The 23,250-nt window shown below is 39.2% G+C and overlaps 1 protein-coding gene across 5 annotated transcripts in view; it reads right to left on the reverse strand.

Annotated features, from left to right (window-relative positions):
* CPQ (carboxypeptidase Q) overlaps positions 1–23,250 on the reverse strand; it is a 165,930-nt gene that overhangs the window by 110,060 nt on the left and 32,620 nt on the right. For all 5 annotated transcript variants that reach the window (XM_026099835.2, XM_064507695.1, XM_064507696.1 and 2 more), the window contains one exon: positions 22,851–23,058. In XM_026099835.2, the coding sequence (XP_025955620.2) occupies positions 22,851–23,058 (208 nt within the window). The remainder of the gene's footprint in view (positions 1–22,850; positions 23,059–23,250) is intronic.

Here is a 23,250-nt window from a genome sequence, read left to right on the forward strand (position 1 = left end):
AACACCCAGGTAGTCATAATCTCTTGTGCCTCACAGTCCTTGCTGGGCAGAATAAACTCATGTAGACTTGTAACCTTCAGATCTTACATATTTTTTTCTTTTTCCTTTGTCTCTGTAAATAAACTCCCTCCTATTCTCAAACTGCAATAGTTTGCTGCAAATGTTTAATATTGTTTGAGTGTTTGGTGATAAATCCAGCATGTTGACCAGCAGACTTTCCAAAAAACATAACATAATCATCCCAGGAAAAAAAGTGACAACTTCATGTATTAATGTTCCAGAAAACCTACATTACAACAACTCATCAGATATAGTTTCTGCTCATTTTAGTGAATCCATTCACCTGTGGCTTCTGGCAAGATTACTCAGTACTAACGTGCCAGGCACAGTGAACTGCAGTAATTCCACCTATATTGATTTCACTCCTCTTGTTATTTCCCACATGCTCAACAAAAGAAACTCCTAAAACTGTATTTGCTTCTCCAGGTTAAGTAGTAATTATATTTCTTCAGGATGCTCGATCCTGAAGCTCCACCACAACTGTGAATAAACCTTCTGACAACATATGACGTGCATGCTAACACACCTTCAGTGACCGAACATTTGCAGAGTTAACCCCAGCTAGCATGAAAACTAAACTTTGAAGTCAGCTAGTAGTCCTGTCTTTTTTACATTCAAACTATTATTTTGCTGACATTGCTATGGTAAACCCAACTACCCAAGTTAAGGCATTTTGCCACAGGCAGGCAGGCAGGCAGAGCCAGCAACTGTTCAGAGAATACTAGGATCTGAAGGGAGTGAATGACTGTCCAAATGCTGGTTACTCTAAAGACTCTAAGCATCACTAATACAAAGCTACAAGGCAGCATCATGGTACTGTATATTCTTAATGCTGTGAGATTCTCACACTAGAAAATACTTGTGGCGGACATTAAACATCTTGGAATAGACCTGGTTAAAATCAAACTGCATGCAAAACACCTCATGAATTAAGTATATCTACATAATAAACTACTTAACAAAGTGTGAAAGAGTATACTAAAATATACTAAATTATCAAGCCCCTTTTATACAGAGATAACTGAAAACTGCAAAGTTTGCTGCTCAGATGGCAAGACCCAAGCAAGACTTAACTAAAGAAAACACACAAAAAAAGATTAGCAGACTATGTACAGCAGATGAAGATGGAGAGAAGCAGTTCTGAGTTCAGCTCAAAACAGAGTGAAGAGAAAATGCTTCAGGAAAGAGAAACTTGGAAATGGTGGATGAGGATGTCTGTTTTCACTGCACCTGAACAAACAGGACTTTGTGGATATTCTTTCTAAAGAGAAAAGGATATTAAAAAAATTGACTTATACTTACCATTTCTTGCCACTTAAAAAAGAAGAGAAAGAAAAATACCATAGAAAACCACCTGGAAAAGGAGATCACAAAACAAACTTGATCCAGATTCAGCACTAATCTCTGCAGCATTTACACTTACAGGGCAAGCAACGCGCACCTTCACTGTTTCCCACTAATAACTGAGACTGATGTCAGATTGTGATGCTTCAAACACATGCTGCCTCTGAAAATGCTGTAATCCAGCAAAGCATGAATGCATTATTGCAAGACTTTAAGGGTAATGAGCTCACTTAATACCTAACATACCCATACTCAAATGCTATGGTTTGGTATTCATTACTGGGTTTTTTTGCTGTTTGCTAGTTTACAAAAGCATCTGTTCTTCAGACATCAGACGTACTGGGTCACCTCATCTGCATATTTAAAATATTTTAAAAATGGAATGCATTTAGCTAGATTCACCCTTTATAAGCCTATTAATGGTAACAAAAACTCATCACCATTCAGTTTTAACTTTCCTGCTCAACAGCTGACAGAATTTGGATAAATACAGTTTTTGGAGTCTTTGAAAAGACTCCAAAAAATAAAGCATTCTCTGTTAGAAGTGCATGTCAAATGACCAGTAAGACACAGACGTGTCTTACATCTTACAGAAGAGTGGAAAGGAACAACAAAAGAGTCAAGAGGCTTCTATTTAATTAGTTTATCTTCTGAGTAAAATAGTCAAAGTGTATACAAACTAAAAGCTATAAATGTAAAGACGTGCTGCTGGTGTCAGTTCAGTCCTAACTATGTTCAGTGTGGTAGCTGACCTTGCATGGTTCATTACTTTGTTCCTTGATTACCAACCCTTATCTCTAAGATAAGTTAAAATGCCCAAGGACAAATAATCTGAGCAAGAACCAGTGCTTCAAGCTCAACTAGATGCTGTGATAGTAAATGAATGGCAAGGGCCAGAAAGCACCACGGCAAGAGCTAGAAAGAGCAGAAGACACACAGTGATGATAATCCACAAACCAACTGCTAGGCTGCTGCTGCTGTTACAAAGAGTGCTGCTATTAAAACAGTCAGTTCTAACCAAGCCAGGAACAACACATCATGTGCAAGATACATAGGAAGGAAAAAACCCAAGCATGATCTTTTGGAAACAAAGCCCACAAACAAGCTAAACTCCATTCCCTTTTCCAGCGCCATAAACAACACAGCAGCAAAGTGCTTAGAAAACAGAATTCACCCTTGTGCACATTCACAGGCTGGGCACATTCTTTCAAAATTCTTGTCATTACCTGGCCGAAAAGGCCTAAAGTGTAATAGAACTAGTCGAAATGTCAAAAGTATTGTTATTCTTTCAAAAGAATTAGATCTTTAAAAATAAAAATGAGACTATTTATCACATTAATTAGTTTTTTCCACCATTTAAAACCACTCAGAAAAATGTAAAAGAAATAAATTCAGCCTAATTTTGTGTTTCTGTCACCATTCATCCCAAGAGCCTCTTCCTTCATTTGCTTTTTATGTTGGTTTTGTGGGATTTGATATGTTAGTTTATACTAAGCTAAAATGATAGCAAGACTGCAAAATTTAGAACAAAACATGAATATGTACAGAAAAATTAAGACACTAAGGAGCAAAAAGAATAACTCTTTTTAAACCAAGTTTCGATCAATAAATCTGATCTGCATATTCTTCAAATCTACCTGCTGACGACATCCAACAAAAAGAAAACAACTTCTTTCTTTTTGTCTTCGCAGTCATTCAGAGCCATACCAGTTATAAAATCAGGAATCAGGTTTTTTTTCTTTCACACATACTGGCAAAGTTGCTAAGAAATTCTAATCAAAGCTCCAAATCTCGCCTCATCCATAGGTTTTATAATCCCACTCAAAAATTTAGTAAAAGTTATGGTTGTTCGTTGGATCATTGGCATGTAGCACTTCCCTCTAACGAGCTCTGTCAACAGATTCTTTGTTGTTAGAAAGAATTTTGTATAACTATGGAAAGAGATAATGTAACTGTCTCCTATCAAAGCCAGATTATTTTCAGTCTAGATTATACAATGTTTTCAGGATTATTTTGTAGCAACCTTTAATTGATGTAGTATCTGCAACAGTGTAACAAAATGTATGAGCTGTGACCAGTCTTACTGAGCAAAATTCCCTTTGAAAAAGAGCACAGCATCACTTTGTTATAACACAGATTCCATTTATATTAACATTTGGAAAACTGCATCTAATAAATGCTAGGCACTCACTAAAATTAGGCTCTACCAAACAAGCACAATAGCTCTGACATAATTATCTATGTGCTAGACTAGAGAATGCAATTAACAGACTTACATTTGTATTTCATTATAATATTCAGTACCACATTCGCTAAGGGAATTCTATGACAACCACAGAAGTTTTTTTAAAATAGCATTGATTAGATATGGTTTGTCAAACAAGAAGCAAAAAACAATTGCTAATGGTAAAATGATCAAATGAAGCAAATCCAATTAATTCAATCCTGAGAATGTAAGACTGCTGGGAAAGTGGAAAAATCTGCACAATCCATTCCAAAATTTTGTATAAAATGGAGGTTTGCATCAGCTGCTCTCCAACTGAAAAAGAAACTCTCTGCATCTTACAAACATTAGGCTGATTCGCCAGCAGCTGACAATACCTTGAGGGAGCCATTTGAGTCATACACCTGTTTGGCTTTCTTGTGTTCAACATCAACAACCAACCTTCTTCCTCCCGGCTTTCTCTGCCTGCCTTGTGGGACTGCAGCTGCCTGTTGCACGGTACCGTAGGTATGTTAGCAGAGGGCTCCTAGAGGGAACGCCAAAGACAATTCTAATTGTCGGCAGCTGCAAGGCTTCTGGCTTCACAGGGTTTCTTTTTTCTTTTTTTGTTGAACTTCTGGCTTCTCAGCCTTGAGCAGAATCCATATTTATACCTTCCGTGACCCCACAATCACCAGAGACTAGTGAGCACACAGGACAGATTAAAAAAAATCTCATTGCTAACAGATGTTAAATCTTGTTCCTACAGGAAGGATATAAATAGATCCAAACAAAAACATGTTCTGTATTTGGAAAACAGAATCAGACAAAAAGGCATCACAAGGCTAACACTACATAAGCAAACTAAAAGGTGTCTAGATCTTACCTCCATACCACTCCCATTTAATCAAGTTCATTATTATTAATAATGCATATCAAACTAAAAATATCAGGCACAAACAGGTGTGAAGAGACATCATAGCTTTCAGGGTAGGATCAACTACCACAGTAGCGCTTCCAACTCTCTACTTCACTGCAGCCTATACAAGACAGCAGAAACAGGGAAGGTCAAGATTTCCCATAACCAAGCATATATATTCAGTTACACTAGAAACTTGAGTTTCCTCTGGTGTGGAAACCAAGTATTTTGGGAGAGTAAGGGGACGTTTTTTCTCCTTTTGAAAGATGGTAAAGGGCAACATACAGCTGCAGCTTTCAGTGAGCTGAAGGAATATGGTAAGGAAGGGGGATACTGGTCTTACCCACCATAAAAGTTGCTCCTTGTAATCAGATAATTGCAGAGGTAAATAGGGGGGAGTAAGGTCTAAAAGGAGTCACGGAAAAGTTTCAGACTCACAGAAAAGGGTATGGATGGAGCTTTTCTTCCTCCTTTTCTGCTCCATGCTGTACACCAGTCAGAATGGTACTCTCTGGGCACTGTCATCCATAGAAAACTGAAATACAAACCTATCTTAAACAGAAATGTAGTTAGGAATAGCTTTTTTTCTACAATAGCTTGATGCTGCAATGCAAACAAAGCCCTGGGGAGATATATTTTCACAGTTTAAAAAGTAAGGCTTAAGGGTCAACAGGAATGCAGGAGGAGTCTAGAAAACCCATATGGTAAGAATATGAATGACAGACTGGGAAACAAGTCTCTGAAGAGGGTGGGTGAAAGAACACTATCCTAGCGCAAAAGGCAACCATTTAGACTTGATAACAGAAATGAGTCTTTAAAAGTAAAAAGCTAGACAGTAGAATGTCTTAGGTATTATCATCACAGATATCATGGAAGCAAACCCCATCAGTGAAATAGAATAAGAGATGAAACAGAGAAATCTAGTGATCTTTTCTGCTGTTTATAGCTATAACCCTGGCTCTGCTGAAAATCAGTGGCAAACCTTCCATTAACTTCAATGGAAGAAAAAAAATATGCTTTAAAAACTGATTATTGGAAGGGATACGAGGAGAAAGAGCAAAGGACCTGACCACATCCTGTCTCAAGCAGTGAGCAGACCAAGAGCTACTGCAAGACACTCATCTGAGCGAGACCCCTCAAACTAAAGAAACTTTAAAACATTTTCACTACATAAACGTTTCTCTTACCTCCACATATCTCTTTTCTATAGAATATTAAACTTCTTTTTTGATGTAACATGGAATAAAATCCAAAACTTTCTCTATTCAAGTTAAAAAAAAAAAATCAGGGCAAGAGAACAAAAAGTATTTTAGTAAAAATAATATGGAGGGGATACCACTAATTTCTCCCCTCGAATAAGAGATTTTAGTAGTGCCACATGAAAGGAACTATTTTAGCATGACTCGATTACTATATTTGCCTCTGTAGTTCACATATTATACAACATCATTCATACAATGTAGAATGAAATCTAAATGTTTAAGTGATAAGGATACTTCGTCTAACATTGTGTTACACTGATTTGAGAAACTTATTCTCCAATAAAGTGGTAAGTTTCTATTTTCAGAACTCAGGCAAGTCTGGCTATCACTCTAAAGTTACAGATAAACACTTTTTCAGAGTCTCAAACTTGAAATCCACTGCAAATGGAAAAGTTCCTTTTGGCAGCAAGCCAAAGCTTATTACAATGTAACATTAATTTCTCAAAATTAAGAATAAATACTGAGCAGCATGGCTAAATGCCATGTTGAGCATGAGCATCCTTTCCACAGTTGTATTTGTTGACTATGGTAGAGTCTCCTGAAGGGTTCATAATCTAAATCAGATGAAATACAGAATCTCCCATTAGCCACATATTTCATCTGAACTCCCTGCAGTTAGTGTTGTGCCCGGCAAATGAAGAGTGTCAGGCAAAAAAAAAAAAAGTTTTTCCAGTACTAACTGTAATCAGGAGAATGACTGAATCAAAACACAGAAACACAAGAATCAAAGAATGGTTGAGGTTGGAAGGGAGCTCAAGCATGGTCATCCAGAGCAGGTTGCCCAGGACTGTGCCCAGTTGGGTTTTGAAGATCTCCAAGTATGGTGATGCCACCACTTCCCTGGGCAACCCGTGCTAGTGTTCAACAACCCCCCCCCCCCCCCCCCCAGTAAAGCACCAGTCCACTTGTGTTCAAGTGGATTTTACTGTGTTTCAGTTTGTGCCCATTGCCTTTCATTCTCTCATTGGATACCACTGAGAAGAGTCTGTCCCTATCCTCTTGACCCCCTCCCATCAGATATTTATAAACATTGGTAAGACCTTCCCTGAGCCTTCTCTTTTCCAGGCTAAACAGCATCCTGAATTCTCAGGATCTTCCTATGCTGCTGTTTTTTGGGAGTGCACATGAAGAATACCCAGCACACAGCAGTTGCTTTGATGGAAAGAATGTTGGGGTTTGCCAATAAAAATGTTTAGGTCTTGAGAACATAGGTCATCTTCCTTCCTCAAAAGGAGGAGAATAATTTCTGTAAAATGACAACACTTTGTCCCATACTGTTTTCTTTTAGATATCAAGTTTATCAAGCTTTTTGGTACACACTATATATTCATATTATTTTGTTTGTTGTTTGGAGATTTGCTCTCTTCCTTTTTAATCCAGGACATATGCTGATTCCTTTACCATCTGCTGAAGAGGAGAAAAAAGTTAGTCTCAGTCCTGCTCTTATATTTTTTGCATTTCTTTAATATCTATTAAGAATGTCTAAGATAGTCTCTGTTGGAAAAGAGACTGCCTGAAACTATACTGTTTTCTTTCCACTTCTTTCCATGTTACTGAGGAGAATGTTGTGGAATAAAAAGGTAGCAGGCTGGAAGCTTTTGTCAGAATGTGCAGTAATGATCACAGCCTTTGCAGTCGGTGAGTAAACTTAAATACACACCATGCTTTTGGACTTTAACCATGAGATACACAACCATTCACATCAGAAAAATTACAGTGGTAGAGAAGGTGAACTGGATTTAGGGATGCTAAGAGACTCCAAAAGACTCTACAGCTGTGGGAATGCTGCAGCTCTCCTGGCTCCCCTCTGGTAGCTCCAGCACAACAGGGCTGTCTAAGGGACCAAGGACTTCTCTGCTTCCTCTCCACCTGTCTGTCATGGTGTCAGTCCTCCACTCAAACAACATCCATGAGGGAAAGCATGCAGTGAGCCACTTGCATTCATACACCTGTGCACACACCAAAAATGGAGTACTGCCTTAAAACTCAAGGTAAGAAAACACTGAAACCTGCCTAGTGCAACCCTGCAAGACAGTTGCAGAATAAAAAGTGGGAATTTTCTTCCCAATATTCAAATGCTAAATAGGAATGATTTGTACCCCCCCGAAGAAACAAGGCCACTATGCAAAAAAATATTTAACTGATTGTTACTGACTAATCTTAACACTATGATTACATATAGAGCTTCATGAGTAATATAAATGGAAAATCTGCTAAAAGCTGTATCTATTTAGAAGGAAGTGTAGCATACGATTTTAGAAGCACAATTGTTTTACAGGCTAATACTCATAGAATTCCGTTTCAGCTGTGAAGCAAAAATTTGTTTCTGTAAAATACTCTGTACTAAACTTATGCATAAGCATAGTAGCATTACTTAGATTATTCATTGAAAATAGTATTTGTTTCAATTCTAGTTTGTCTGTAAATAAACACTGAATTCTACAGAGTAACTCTGAATATATGTAGTTTACAAGTATTCATCATGTAGTTTAAAGCAGTTGTTCTCTAAGAGCAGCCCAAAGATCACTTGCAGTTTGCAACACCTTTGTACCCAACCCCTAAAGTGGGCTTTTAATAGTTTCATCTACATGAACACAGAGGTTCACTGAACTGCAGGTGAATCTTGTGATGAAGCCCATATACTGATATACCAGTATTAGGTGGCCATCCATGAACAAAACTCCTAGTTTAAAAGGACAGTACTCAACCAATGGTTTAACCACTGAATTTTTCACCTGAAATAAATAGTTGATAGCTGATGTGACCCATGGGAAATTGCAAGTCACACACTATCACTTCTTCCTGTCACCCCAAAACCAGAGCTTTGAAACCACTGAGTGGACTGGTTGCAAAGGCTGTGATAAAACATCTTCTTCCTTGGAAATTCCTGATTTGTCAACACTGAAATATTTTGGGGAAGACTGATCATCTGGGAGCATCTTTTTGAAACCCTGGCAGCCAGACTGGTTCCGCTCCTTCCAGCTCTGCTCTGCTCCCTGCTAACTCTGTAACATCTTTCTGAACAACGCAGGTAGAGGTGGAAAAAATAGCGTACTTCTGTTAAGAATTTCTTAGCCAAAACATACTCAGACTAAATGCCCCTTGAAGTTTCACAGATGCTTCCTCTAACATCCAGCTGTTGTCCAAAGCATACCAAGCTGAACTGACTGGTTTGAAAAGCCATTAGGTTTTCATTACTCAGCTAGAGCTACTTAAGAGTAACAACATTGACATTCTACACAACATCTCCTGTTTAGACAGATAAATAGCTAAGCAGGATGAGTTGATATTGATCTAAGCATTTCAAAATTTTCTTTTTTTAATTATGTACTAAACATATGACTAATTACACTACCTGTTTCAATTCATATGTATTATGGGGGAGACCCTCATAGGAACAAATGGCATTTCTCCTTTCTTTGACAGCTTTCAAAGATAAGCATTACCTGAAAGTCCCTGACATTTTGCAACGATGTTTTCTGGTTCCTTGCCATCCTTTCCCACTTCCTGTATTCTGCCATTCTTTCACTAACTCTTAAATTATTGCACCAAGTAACACAGAAATATTTGAGGACTAAAAGGTACCACTCTATATGTGAAAGGGTTAAAGGAATCTATCACTGAGAGTTACTAAGTACCATACAAACATTTACAGTCTGAAACCTGATTTTAGGCACTGAAAAACAGTTATGCTTCTAAAATCATAAACCGCAGCTGTACTTCTTATCCCAAGAAGCTCTGCTAAGTTTTCTCATAGGCATGTCTATGACCTGACCTCTTGTCTAGAGAGGTTTGCTGCCTGCTAGGGGCTCGAATACAAGATGTAATGGAAAGGCTGCCAAGGCTCGTCCACACATTGGACTATTACCCTCTGCTGCTCTTCCATGTGGGCATTAATCATACCAAGGGCAAACTGGAAACCATCAAACAGGATTTCAGAGCTCTGGGTATAGTGGTCAAGGGTCTGGGAGCCCAGGTCATTTTCTCCTCAATTCTGCCAGTGAGGGGGAAGGATAGGATGAGAAGTAGATGGATTTTCCAAGTTAACAACTGGCTGCGCCGTTGGTGTTGGCAACAGGGTTTTGGTTTCTATGACGATGGGACCCTGTTTGAAGACAGACAACTGATGGAGAGAGAAGGGATCCACCTCACTAAGTAGCACGCATGTCTTTGCCAACAGGTTGGCCAGCCTGGTAAGGAGGACTTTAAACTAGGAAAGATGGGGGAAGGGGAGAATTATAGAGACAGAGTAATCAGCAAAACGCGTCTCATGTCGGGATGCCTCCACTTAGTGCATGCAGCCAGGCTGATGATCCAAAACTGGGAGGAGTGGCTGATACACCAGAAGGCTGTGCTGCCATTCAGAGGGACCTCAACAGGCTGGAGAGATGGGCAGAGAAGAACCTCGTGAAGCTCAACAAAGGCAAGTGTAGGGTCCTGCACCTAGGGAGGAATAACCCCATGCAGCTGCACAGGTTGGGGGCTGACCTGCTGGAAAGCAGCTCTGCGGAGAAGGACCTGGGAGTCCTGGGGAACAGCAAGTTGACCATGAGCCAGCAGTGTGCTCTTGTGGCCAAGAAGGCCAACGGTATCCTGGACTCCATTAGGAAGAGCATTGCCATCAGGTCGAGGGAGGTGATCTTCCCCCTCTACTCAGCCCTGGGGAGGCTGCATCTGGAGTACACTGTCCAATTCTGGGCTCCCTAGTACAAGAGAGACATGACGTTACTGGAGAGAGTCCAGTGCAGGGCTATGAAGATGATTAGGGGACTGGAGCATCTCTCTGATGGGGAAAGTCTGAGAGAGCTGGGCCTGTTTAGCCTGGAGAAGAAAAGACTGAGGGGGGACCTTATCAATGTATATAAATATCTTAAGGGAGGGTGTAAAGAGGATGGGGCCAGTCTCTTCTCAGTGGTGCACAGCGACAGGACAAGAGGCAACGGGCACAAACTGAAACACAGGAAGCTCTGTCTGAACATGAGGAAAAACGTCTTTACTGTGAGGGTGACAGAGCACTGGAACAGACTGCCCAGAGAGGTTGTGGTGGAGTCTTCTTCTCTGGAGATATTCAAAACACACCTGGACATGATCCTGTGCAACGTGCTCTAGGTGACCCTGCTTGAGCAGGGAGGTTGGACTAGATGATCTCCACAGATCCCTTCTAACCTCAACCATTCTCTGATTCTGTCATTCACATCGCACTTCTGTCAAGCCTGAAATATTAGAATTCTCTCAAATGCTGCATCATACAATTTCTGTTTTTCCAGATTTTCAGCATTATAAAGGAAGCAATGAAGAAGGAAGAAACAAATTGTTTTGTGAAGTTACAATCTTGGACGGGCTCTCAGGGGAACCCAGCAAACTCAGATATTGATCTCTAGGTGCTGGCTGCAACTGGACTTGTCAAATCCTTGCTCAAGCTCTTTGGACTGTGAGCACATCTTAGATCCCTCTAACACCCTTTCTGGACATACAGACTGTATATTCAAGCTGGCTCTCTCAGGCCTCCCCAGCAGCAACTCCACACAGAGTCCGAATGTGGGAGCCCTAGAAGTTGTTTCCTTCTTTGGAGACTGCAAGAAGAGATAGAGAGACAGACAGACAGACTCTCCTCAAAGAAATTTCTATACCTGCCACAATCTACTCACTGAAAAGGCAATAAAATTATAGATTATAGAAAAACAACTAAAACCTCCCTTTCCTTGCTCCTGTGAGCTCTCTCTTTTCAACCCAGACTTTTGGCAAAATCACATCTGAATCTCAGGACCCAAGTTCTAGATTTGACATTCTCTTCTTGAAGATAAAGAGTTGTTACTGAGACCAAACCTTGTGCTTTTATGAAATTCCAGCTCCTTCACACTGTTTCCAGCAGCTTCAAGTCTTTCATGGTGAGTTGTTACTCAGTTGAACTCAATAACCAAAGAGAAATCAAAAAATTTTTCCTTTGGGCTACAATCAACCAGTTGCTTTAAAATGTTTCCATTTGAACATCAAATATTCCAGGGTAATGACTTGTATTGTTCTCTGCCATTCACCTACTGCCAGGTATCCTTCTGATAGATCTCTATTAAATCATCCTTGAATTCCAATCCAGCAGAGATTAACAATCGCACACGGTGCATTTTATAATAAAAACATGATTATATGGTGGATTATTCACAAGCAGTGCCCACCCACTGTTATGAAATAATACAGTTGTTCCTTCTGGTATATGGAAATTATTGCAGAATCTGCTATTTGCTGCCTAATCACAGTTTAGAAAAGTCTACTTTTAATGATGTCTTCTTTACAGCAAGCAATGTACAAATGTTACGCTAAATTAACATTCCAACACAATACCTCTGTTAGCAAACAGGGAAAGAGAGAAATTACAGTGAGCTACTAGATTTCCCCAGGGACACAACTGCAGAGTGACAAATGCAGCTTCAGAGCCCCTAGTTTTAATCCACATGCTCTCTCTTCCCCAGCTGACAAAAGGATCTCCTTTGTTGTCCTAAGCACAAGGCTCTAGAATTGATCTGGATTTTCTAGACCTAAACGGTACAGAGCCAATTTCAGTATCTCTTGTTGAGGCATATTTTGTGTGCTTCACTGGCACCCGCAAATTAATGTGATGAAATCCAAATGAAAATCATACATCAGAAACCTCATGGTTCCTCTCTGTTTCTTATTCTTAGAAACAACATGCCATAAAATCTACAAACGTTCTCCTTTCAGGATCACAGTGGATTAGAAATCCAGTAACAAACAGGTATGCAGAAATTGTAGTCAAAGCTCAACCCTGCATAATAACAATGAAAAGAACCATACCAAAGATGACAGCTCTCTCTTTCAGTGTATTTGCAATATTTGTGTTAGCCAATACAGAAATACTGCTGTGAGTGACTAGGAAAGCAAGGTAATGATCAAACAGCTAACAGAAGCCACGTATCATCACCTACCTAGCTACTGACATATGGTAATGATCCATAAATACCATAGCAAAGGTCAGCATTAAGCAGGATTGTTGGAAGAGAAAAAGTTTCAGCTTTAGGTTTGCACCATCCTCCTATATATAGAAACAGCATGAGAGAAATATAAGGTGCCTGAAGGAGACGACAACATGCAAGTAATCAAAGCTGGCATCACTGGCAGGGCAGAGGCAGGAGTTGGCACCTCTCATTTAATAAACCAGATGGAGAAGGATTTTCACCATTTAGCCTTACCCTGAAGGCAAGACCAAGGAATTAGCAGTTGATGAAACAAGATGGACATAATGAGAGAGAGTGGCTCAGGTGACTGATTGGATCTGAAGGGGACAACAAAGACACCCCCCCCAAAAAAATCGAGGCCAGAGAAAAGGATTAGAGTAATTGAAATAGTTACACATATGAGGCACAAAACATTACTTTTCCAAGGAAGAGCCCATTATTACTATGAAATATCACATATCAGGCTAACTTTAGAAAATTTTAAACAATAACCATGCAATAATTGGTTCTGACTTTTTAAAAATGTAAATCGAAATTTGTCTCCCGTCCATTTGATCACACCGAAATGCCTGACAAATTATGTTGGAGCTAATATACCAGAGTAAGACAATGCTGTGTGAAGACAGCTTTTAATGAAATAACACAGATATATCCTACCATATGGACAACCCACAAGCAAGACTGTGGTAAGCGGAAGAAATAGTAAAAACAGAGACATGAGATCTGCCCCCTGGAAAACAATACAAGAACTCTTGCAAAGGCAAATCATAATACGTTTGAGCAAACAATACATGTTTGCTCATATGTTTGAACAAACAAGGCAAAACACAGTGAGGAATTAGCATTTCCAAATCCTATGCATACCTGGTACATAAACTAGTGAGATTGTGGATATTAACAGTTTACTATCACGTGAAGTGCATTCAACAAATGGCACTTATATTTGTTTGCTGGTTTATATGACATAAGTAAAAGGTTACATATCAAAATAAAACATTTTGTTGTACACATCAGATTTTGAAATATGCAAATGTAGCCACAGTCCCTAAAAAAATTTGTGTTCACTTTTGGAAATCAGCAGTAAACTTTGAGCAGATTACTTCACATGTTTTACAGCACATACAAGATGTTTCACGGTAAAAATTTAAAGTATACTTGATAAAACTGATCTGTAATATGTAAAAAAAAATTAATAATATCATCAGATCCAGAACAACACAAAATAGATTTAGAAAAAGTATCTTTAGTACAGGAACAGGAAACTATACTGAATGGAGAAGTACAAACTGGAAAAACAATTGTAAGACATGAAAATAATACAACTGGCTAGGCAGGCAAATCTATAGTGTAGACCTCCATACAAACTGTTTCAACATTACCTGCACCAAAATCAAAAAGTGAGTTACAGTGCTTTTGGGGATTAATAGAGTTAATCCTAAAACACACCAAGAAACACAGTCCTTACTCTCACTGCTTTAAAAAATAAAATAATAATAAAAAAAGAGAGTATTAGGTTAGGATACCCCAAACACCAATTCTGTACCATTCTGGTACAACCATTCTGGTACAACCATTCCTAATCTCCTTCAGTTGTCCACAGCCATGTGCTCATGTGCTTTGGAGATAACCACTCCAGATAAAGTCCTTGGTGCTGCACATACATAGAAAAAAAAATGCAGAATTAGGGTACACTTCACATGCTTTTCAAATATTATAAGCAGTTGAAAAGAAATATTCCCCTCGTGACAATAATTTGTTAGCACTGTATTACTCACATCCCCTTTTGGAATCTTTAACTGTTTTGTCAGGGTTTTTTTAATCCTCTAAATTTACAGTCTTCACATACTGGTGAGATACTTATTGTCAGTTTAATCAAGAAAGACAACTGAATAATGCAAGAACAGTAAAACAGGACTTGCAGTTGATGGATAAAGACATTACGGTCATACTGGGTGGTTCTAAACCTGCTAATAGAGTTTTCATAGGCACAGACACTCATACTTACTCAGAATGGTTTGACAGCACAGAAGAATGACGGAGCTGATTAGGGTTAAAGTAACAGGAAATCACAGAAAACTGCTAAAATTTCCTGTGTTTAGCCCACAACAATTACAGCTGTAACTTCTTAAAGTTCAGTATAAGAAACCCAAGATTTGGCAGTTCTATAAGCTCAATATCTTTATATACAGGTACCAGTAATTCAAAGGCAGAACAAAACTGTTCCTTTAAATCTTACTAACCCTAGAATATTATCAAATCCAAGCGGGGGTGTTCACAGTACCTGAGTAAGATCAGAGTTAACATATGTTGCTCATGATATGGGTGGCCATCAACAAAACATAGCAGCCAATAGTGTTAGGAGGGTGGGTGGGCCAGACAAAAAGAAAACTTGAGTAGCACATTACTAAAGGTTTGCCTTGTGATGCTACTGGTAGGGAAGCTAGAACTCCAAAAGGACCATTATCCTCACAGCATACTTCTGGATAACAGATATATCCAAATAGACTCTGCCGGCCTCTTATCTGCCTCTACCGAAGCAGAAGGACACTGATTATATTACTGGATACTGAATGGATGAAAATCTTCCCTATTACAAGAATGTATCTGTGAACAGGAGGAGCTCAAACCAGGGGGAGTAAAGAGAACCCTTGTCAGTCACGTCAACATTTTACTGACTCCCATGAGAAAACAAATATGCCAGACATATGAAACCACCCAAAGGTTTTATATGACACTTAAAACCCTGCCTACTGGAAAAAACAGTCATGCTGTTAAAAGGAAAAAAAATGGCAAAAAGTTTGGCCAAAGCTGAAGAACGACTGGGACTTAGGAACCTCATTTCTCATCATTATGAAGTTACCTGAAATTTGGCTTTTTTATCACTGCCCAAATAGCAACCAACTGCTGCACAATATGATCAACTCCTAAAGTGCTGGCAGATTATCTCCTAAGGACACATAAGTTTCTTGCTGACAGCCAGGATTTGCCCAAAAGTGAGAATAAAGACTGCACTGCAGAATGGAGTCTGGCATTTTGGCCTTCAGGGTACTTAGGGAGCAAAGTAAAAATTAATGAATCAGCAAGCAACATACATTGACATCCTGAAAGGAAAGTCCCTAAGTGGAGGGCAAGAAAATAAATCCCAACACCAACAATTCTCTAAGGGGAAGAGAGATAACATACACAGTACTACCAAGTGTAACCAGAACCTTTCACAAGCTCACCAGAGATTTACGAAAAATGGTGTGTTCTCATTTCTGCTCGTTATACCACAAACATGGGTTATCTTTGTTTCCCAGATCCTTAGTAGAATAAAAAACAGTACGTCTTCATTTCATCCCATCAAACAGTTGAGAATCAGGCTCATCAGTTTTCCAGTTCCCTTAGAGATCAATCCTAAACTACCTTGATCACGGCTGCATTCTCCTCCTTACTAAAAGAAAATAACTCTTCAACATACATATCCCACCACTTTGGCCAGTGAGCATAAAAACTCATGTCGTAGGGAGGAAAGAAAGACCCTAAAAACACAACTAGGCAATAGTACAGTCGGCACTCTGTCACTACAAGATGGTAATGAGCAACGAAGGTTTCTTGAGTAAATAAATGAAGGCATCAGTTCTGCATGTAATATATGGAAACTCTTTATTTTCAAACTTTCCAGCAATAGCTAGATGCCCAGCACTAGGAATGGTAGCACTGCTTAACAGAATGAGCCAAGATTCAAAGAACCCAGCATCATGAGCTATCAAGGAAAACCTCAGATACCAAGTTTGCATTGCCACATGAAATGGAAAAAGTAAACACAGAGTATTTTTATACTCAAGGAATACAATAATAGTTTATTTTTACACTCAAAGAAATGTTCTATGCCACAGACATACTTTGATAAACACTATTTTTGGAATCTTAACTGAGTAACTTTCTCCCTTTACAATAATGTGCTTTCTCAGTGCTTTTATTTGACCAAAGGGAAATCTAACTTAGCCATTTCCACCAAAGCATTTTCAATAATAATATCTGATTTTACATGCACCTAAAATAATAAATCTTTAATTGCAGCTTTATGTAAAAGTGATATTTATTTTAATTAATAGTCATATGGAAAAATCAGTTCTAACATAAGCACTTTTGTTTTGAAAGGTGTAAATACGATTTGCAATTAAAAGAGGAAAAAGTTCAGAGAAGCGATGTATTTTTTCCCCTAATTCCAAAAAAAGAGACATAAGATTATTTCATTAACCAAAGGACTGGGACGCAGGCTCACAGATGGATTAAACAGTCTCAGACAGACTTGAGAGCCCATGGCTAGCTTAATTAGAAGCAAAGAAAAATTGAGAGAACTGAAAAGAACAGCAGGAAAGTAACTTACCTACCACGTTAGTTTAACAGGCCAAAGGCTAGAGTAACCACCAATTCCTGCACTGGCACAGCACTGGGAGAGGGGAACCAAATAGCAAAAGGACCCAGGTACTGACAGCTCATATGCACTGAGACTGCACATGTTATGCATCATGTTTGCTCCAGCTGTGCATCATCCGTACATGAGCCAGACTGGCCTCTGTATGTGGCCAGCTGTGCCAGTGGGCTGGTGCCATTTCAGCAGCCCAGCAGACAATGTTGGTACCAGGATGTTGTAGGTACATCAGAAAAGGGGGGCTGTGAGCACTGGGGGAACAGTGGGAAGTGAAGCAAAAACTTACAAACCTAATTATATAAAAATCCTACTTCATTTTGTATATATAAAACAATTTCACTCTTTTCCTTTCAACAGGTGCCAGAAGCAATGAATAATCTTAGTTAAACTCAAATGCCCAAGGAAAACTACTATTTCCTTAGTGGAAAAGCAATTTGGATGACAAGTCCCATGCGGCAATAGATAGTATTACCGAAGCAAAAGTGATGACAAACCTAACTCCTATTTTGTGCTATGATAGCTTTGTTTGTTTACAGCACCTACTTTGTTTTCTAAATACTTAAAATGAAAGAAGCAGGTAAAAATGAAGTGGTTAGTGGAAGAGTTCCTGAAATTATTTTACAAAGTAGGTTAAGTTTTAGAAATTTACATGCAGGTCTAAATTTTTCAGCAGAAAATAATACGTGGTGGTCCAGGCCATTTACTGGGCATTAGGGACAGCTTTCTATTGCAAAATGACCTGTTCCAGCTGCTTGACTCATGGGTATACATGGAGCAGACTACAGGCCTGCTCAGCGAGGCCGTGTGTATGCAGAGTTGTACAGATGCTGAGACCCTGCCTCTACCACTCGAGCAGGCTGGACTCACGTCTTAGCCTGGACCCTCTCAGCAGGGCTCCCTAGCTGAAACACAGCTACACAGTGACACAACAGTGCTCTTCCTGCATGACAAGGCACACGGCAGTGTGCAGGACTGGCAGCATTCAAACAGGGCAACAACAGGGCACAGGGAGAAAGAATCCTAAAATGCCAGCAAAAAACTAGGCACATTGAGAATCACAGTGGAAGGAAGGGCAGGACGGGAGGGAAAGGTGCCCCCTGGGCTCACATCACAGCCAGAGGAGAAAACACTAAAATTTAGTGCATCCACTTTGAAGGCCAGATGCATCTCTTGCTAGAAAAACAAATAAAAGTAAAAGAAATGCTACCAAAATCACTACCCCATTCCAGATTTTAGAAAACACAGTAGAAGAGGCAGAAGAGGCTGGGTCTACCTCTACTATAAATCTCAAGTTGCACAGTGCCACTTATGAATTCAGCATTCATACAAACACAGCTTTGGAGTAGAGTTACTAGAACTCCACAAGGAGACATTGTCTTTAGCCACATGTAGCCTGAAGAAGGGGAGAGAAAGTGAAGGAAATTGCTTCTTTCAGATAAATACAAGATGCTGAATTCAGCCAAAAAAATTTTTGAGAAGAACTTGACCGAGTACATGCCCTTGTTAACAGTCTCCAGAGTACTTCTTCGTCTGTTTTGGCCTTGCAATAGCATGTTCCCAGTTTGATTACTTATACATTGGAGAGGCTGCAGCTTTAAAAAAAAAAAAGAAAAAAGAAAGAAAAAAGAAGGCTCTTGGCATTCATCTCTTTAAATCTTGGGGAACTTTCTTTTTGAATTCTTGAAAAACACTCAACTTTACCTCCCTGTAGTACTCTTAAAGGGGTTATTATTACAAGACACAGTGTTATGACTTTATCTAATCTGTAGTTCCCAAGAAACAGAAGGAGTTTCTTGCAGTTTTAGATTGATAAAAGTACATATACCACAATATAAATATTACTGGACCATGTCAACAGCTGAAGGATACCTTTTACCTATGAAATGTTCTAAAGATCTTTCGGATGGGAACAAAAAAAACAGGCTTATGGCTAGCTTATTGCAACCACAATTTTTAACCATACTTGGCAAGATGATAATTGGTTTCTAACATGGAGACAATGTGAGGATCTCTCCTAAGGAGAAAGAACAGCCACACTACATGGTAACACAGACCTCGTGAAGCTACTGTCCTCCACAGCAAAGGAAGATGTTGTTGGTAATTTTATTTCCTATCCACTTACTATCTCTGTCCTAGATAACTAATCCAATCCTAGACATCAAACAAAAATTCATCAAGTCCTCTATTGTCACCAAACAGCCCTAATACAAACACAGCAAATTCATCCTTTCTCACCTTATTCAGAATTAGGATGCCTGAGTCCCCAGGCCATTTCATTCACTCCATGGCTATAGTACTGCACTGCAAAGGAAAGCAGGCTGCCCACAGCCTCTGCTCAGAGGTTCCCTTCAAGGTCCATAGTTTTTGCGCCTGACAACATAGCAAGTGCTTGCCATCTCTGGAACAAGGAACAGCCAGCATGCTGCCAGCAAGAGAACACTGATTAAATTCATGCCGGGATTTTACCAATTCTATCTTGTCAGTAAGCTTTAATAACCAGCTGTAACAAGCTTAAAATGTTAATCCACTGGAAAGAACCTGTTTTTAACCTGTCAGTATTGTTCAGGTTGCAAGATCAACTAGAAATCACACCATAAAGTGGCTTCCACTATTCTAGCTAATTTAATTTGTTGCAAACAGAATAGGCAACAAGTGCCATCCAAAACACATCGCAATCTCAAAAAGAAGATACAGTTCAGGGAAAATTGTGAAGTTCCACTCTTCATTCACCTGAGGAAAGTGGGATGGAGTAGCATGACCTCCAAAGAGCCCTTCCACTATAAATTATTCTATGATTCTATGATTCCGTGACCAGAAGGAGGATACTTTCTTGTATAAAGACTAACACATTTCCAGGATATTTTGGAAAGCTGCCATAATCCCATTATCAGTCACTCATACATATGTGCATACATAAACACACAGACACAAAAAGTAAAGGTTCTGGTTAACGAAGTAGCATTATACAAATTGCAAGAATGCAAGACTTTCCTTCACACACTTAGAAGTGTTTTATTGACTCTTTACCTTTCATCTCTTGCCCTTCTAACATGCTGTTCCCCCAACAACACCATATTTTCCATCAACCAAAAAGGCAATGCAACTTTAATAACAGTGCTCCAGACACTCACTGGCACAAGACACCACATCCAGCAGAGTCCATACAGCAGAGCACATCAGTAGGACAGACAAGCAGATACACAGTTGGTGATCAGGAGAAAACAGGAGGAGGAATGGAGACAAGAGAATCCATCCTGCCTACAGAACTGCCTATTTTCTGTTAGAGACAAGACAGACAGGTAGGCATCACAGCAGAAGTGACAGACTGGGCTTGAATACCTCCCTTATAGGAAAAATTGGACTAACTGATCCCTCCCCCCACATAAAAAAACCCTCTATGAAGGTAAACAAAGAAAAGACAGAAAGAACATTTCACAAAAAGATGCTTCCTGGCAGTATCTAAATTTGAAATTACTTTTGGGAATGATACTTCGCCTCCTAGCCTAGATTAAGGATTCAGTACCTCTAAACAAACATGCATTTGGCATCTGTTTCTCCTCTCTTTTCATTTAATTCTTTCTCCTCTCTTTTCATTTAATTCTGAAATAACTGTAATAGCAGTACCCAGACCTAATAAACAGGCTTCACTACCTTCAGTCTCCACCTTTGTTCCTCGTCTCTAAATTTTCCACTACATGATAAAATGAATTTCCATAAATAGTCTGTCAAACAGAAGATATAAAAAGTAGTTTTAAAATGAACACCTCTGCAGAGTACCAGAAGGAATGGATAGATCAGCATTCAGGTTTTCAGGTAATTGACAGATTTAGATTGCCATATTCCTTGATGATATCAAATAAGACAATTATGAAAATGTAACATTTTTCAAAAAAATTCTGAAATGCATTCTATTCTCTGTTCATTATTGTTAAGCTTACTAGAAAATTATAAATATTAGAAAATACACTGTAAACCTTGCTACATTTGTGGAGCTTCTCTCACAAGGAAAAACAGGTTATAATGACGCTTCATCAAGAAATACACTAAAATAGTCGTGAACAGTATCTGAACACGAAATATTTTTGAGAAGGCGTTTTAAACAGGCAGTCTTGGTTTCTTTAGGGGAATATGGAACAAGAATTAAACAAAAAAATGCTTTCAAGCAACGACACTGGCAGCAGAGCTGTCCTCTGTACATAACCTGATACAACTGACATTACTGTATTTCTCAGACTTTTTGAAGCATCACAAATGGTGATGCTTGCACACTTCTTGTACTGTTGAGATGTGACCATGTTGCATGTTCCATCTGAAATGGTAGAATCGTGTGCATTCAAGTGCCTGTCCAGGCCACTTCCCAACCCCAGACTGAAGCACGACCCAAAGCCACACCATCCCTTCCCACTTCCTAGCCTAGACTTCTGTAGAATGAAAACATGGGAGTACGTATTAGAAAAGAAACCATGATATTATCCAAACAGGAGACATGATCCCAGTTTATGCTATGGCACGCAGTCAGGGTCAGATTAGCTATAGCCAATGATTCTTCTTTGGGCAAAGAGTTACTGGGCAACTACTGGGAGGAATAACCATACAACAAGAAAACGATGTTACAAAATACAGCACCTCTTACTTTTATAAACTTCACGTACCTTTTCAATGCTATTTTATATAAGGGGCTTTATTACCACACTTTAAACAGTCAAGTTTGTGTCTCATATCACTTAGAGCCCTTGCTACTCAGTTGGCTCCAACCAGGCAGGCTCCTGCTCAGACTACAACTCAAGTTCAGGAGGGTGGGCATGGAGAAGGGTCCATCTCACCCACAGTACTCAGTCCAGCTCTGAGGCGTGAGCATGCATTACCTGAACTCTCATCTCAGCCAGCAGGCCACTGCACAAAGCTTACTACAGGCTTTTGGCTCACCAATAACTATGTCAAATTTTTAAAAAGCTACGCTAAAAGACAGTACCTGTCATCCATGTCTTTTCTCTCTGTGCCTCAACTTATCTTTTTCAGCAGTGTAAGCTTTCTGAGTTGGAAAAAAAATCACTAGAGAAAATAAGTTCTGTTACCAATCAGAAAACTAAAAAAAGCTCACTTCTGTAACATAAAACTACATATGATAAGAAAAGTAAGGCACTCGGAGATCTAAAAAAATATTTTTAAGAAATCATGGTTTCAACTTATTTAAAAAGCAGAGTGAGAACTATACAGACCTTACTTCTAAAGTATTCAGAATAATTATCTTCAAAGCAGGTTACTACTTCATTTAGACTAATCAGCTTAGTTCTAAGAAAATGACCATGATAGTAAAAACAGTCACCTACATTCTACTCCAATATTCACATCCTCACTAGTGGTCTGATATATTTTGTCTCCAAAAACATTTGATTGTAGTCGATCTCAGAATATTTATGGTAGCCTTGAGAATGCAGGAAGTTCTTTTAAAAAAAAACACACACACAAATTTCAGATCAGAAACAAAAATGAAAATGTTCTGAAAGAATAACAAAGCACAGGGGAAAAGAACTAATGTGCAGCCAGCAGCTTCAGAACCAAACACCCACTTGCAACTGGCAATGTGTAAGTTGTAAAGAACACAAATGCCTGCCCACAAATGACATGGGAACTAAAGGCTGAAATGTGAGTCACAGAGAGAAAAAACACTTACCTATGAATAGAAAAAGAAGCAATGGATCTAATAAGGGATGCCACTGCTCCAACTTTAGCAGCTTCCACTGCTCCCTGCGATCTGTATTGCACGGTTTCACCGTAAGTGATGAAAGGTTGGTTGTAGACAACGACCTTCCCCTTGGCCTCTTGAGCTCTTCTGTGGAGTTCATCAAAAGAGGCCACCACTATGACTTCCGCTGTAATTCCTGAAAGAAAGTATTACAGTGGTTTTACATAGTTTTACATAACCCTCCCAAAGCTAGTTTTATCCTGACAGAAAAGCATGGACTGTACAGAACAGAGGAAATTAGACCTAAGCACCTAACTTCTTACTGGAAAAGGAAAACCGTGTAAAATGCTTCATCAGAGACTGGTACTAAATACCTGCAATAACACCC

This window comes from Dromaius novaehollandiae, chromosome 2 (assembly GCF_036370855.1).
Source record: "Dromaius novaehollandiae isolate bDroNov1 chromosome 2, bDroNov1.hap1, whole genome shotgun sequence".
Lineage (NCBI taxonomy): Eukaryota > Metazoa > Chordata > Aves > Casuariiformes > Dromaiidae > Dromaius > Dromaius novaehollandiae.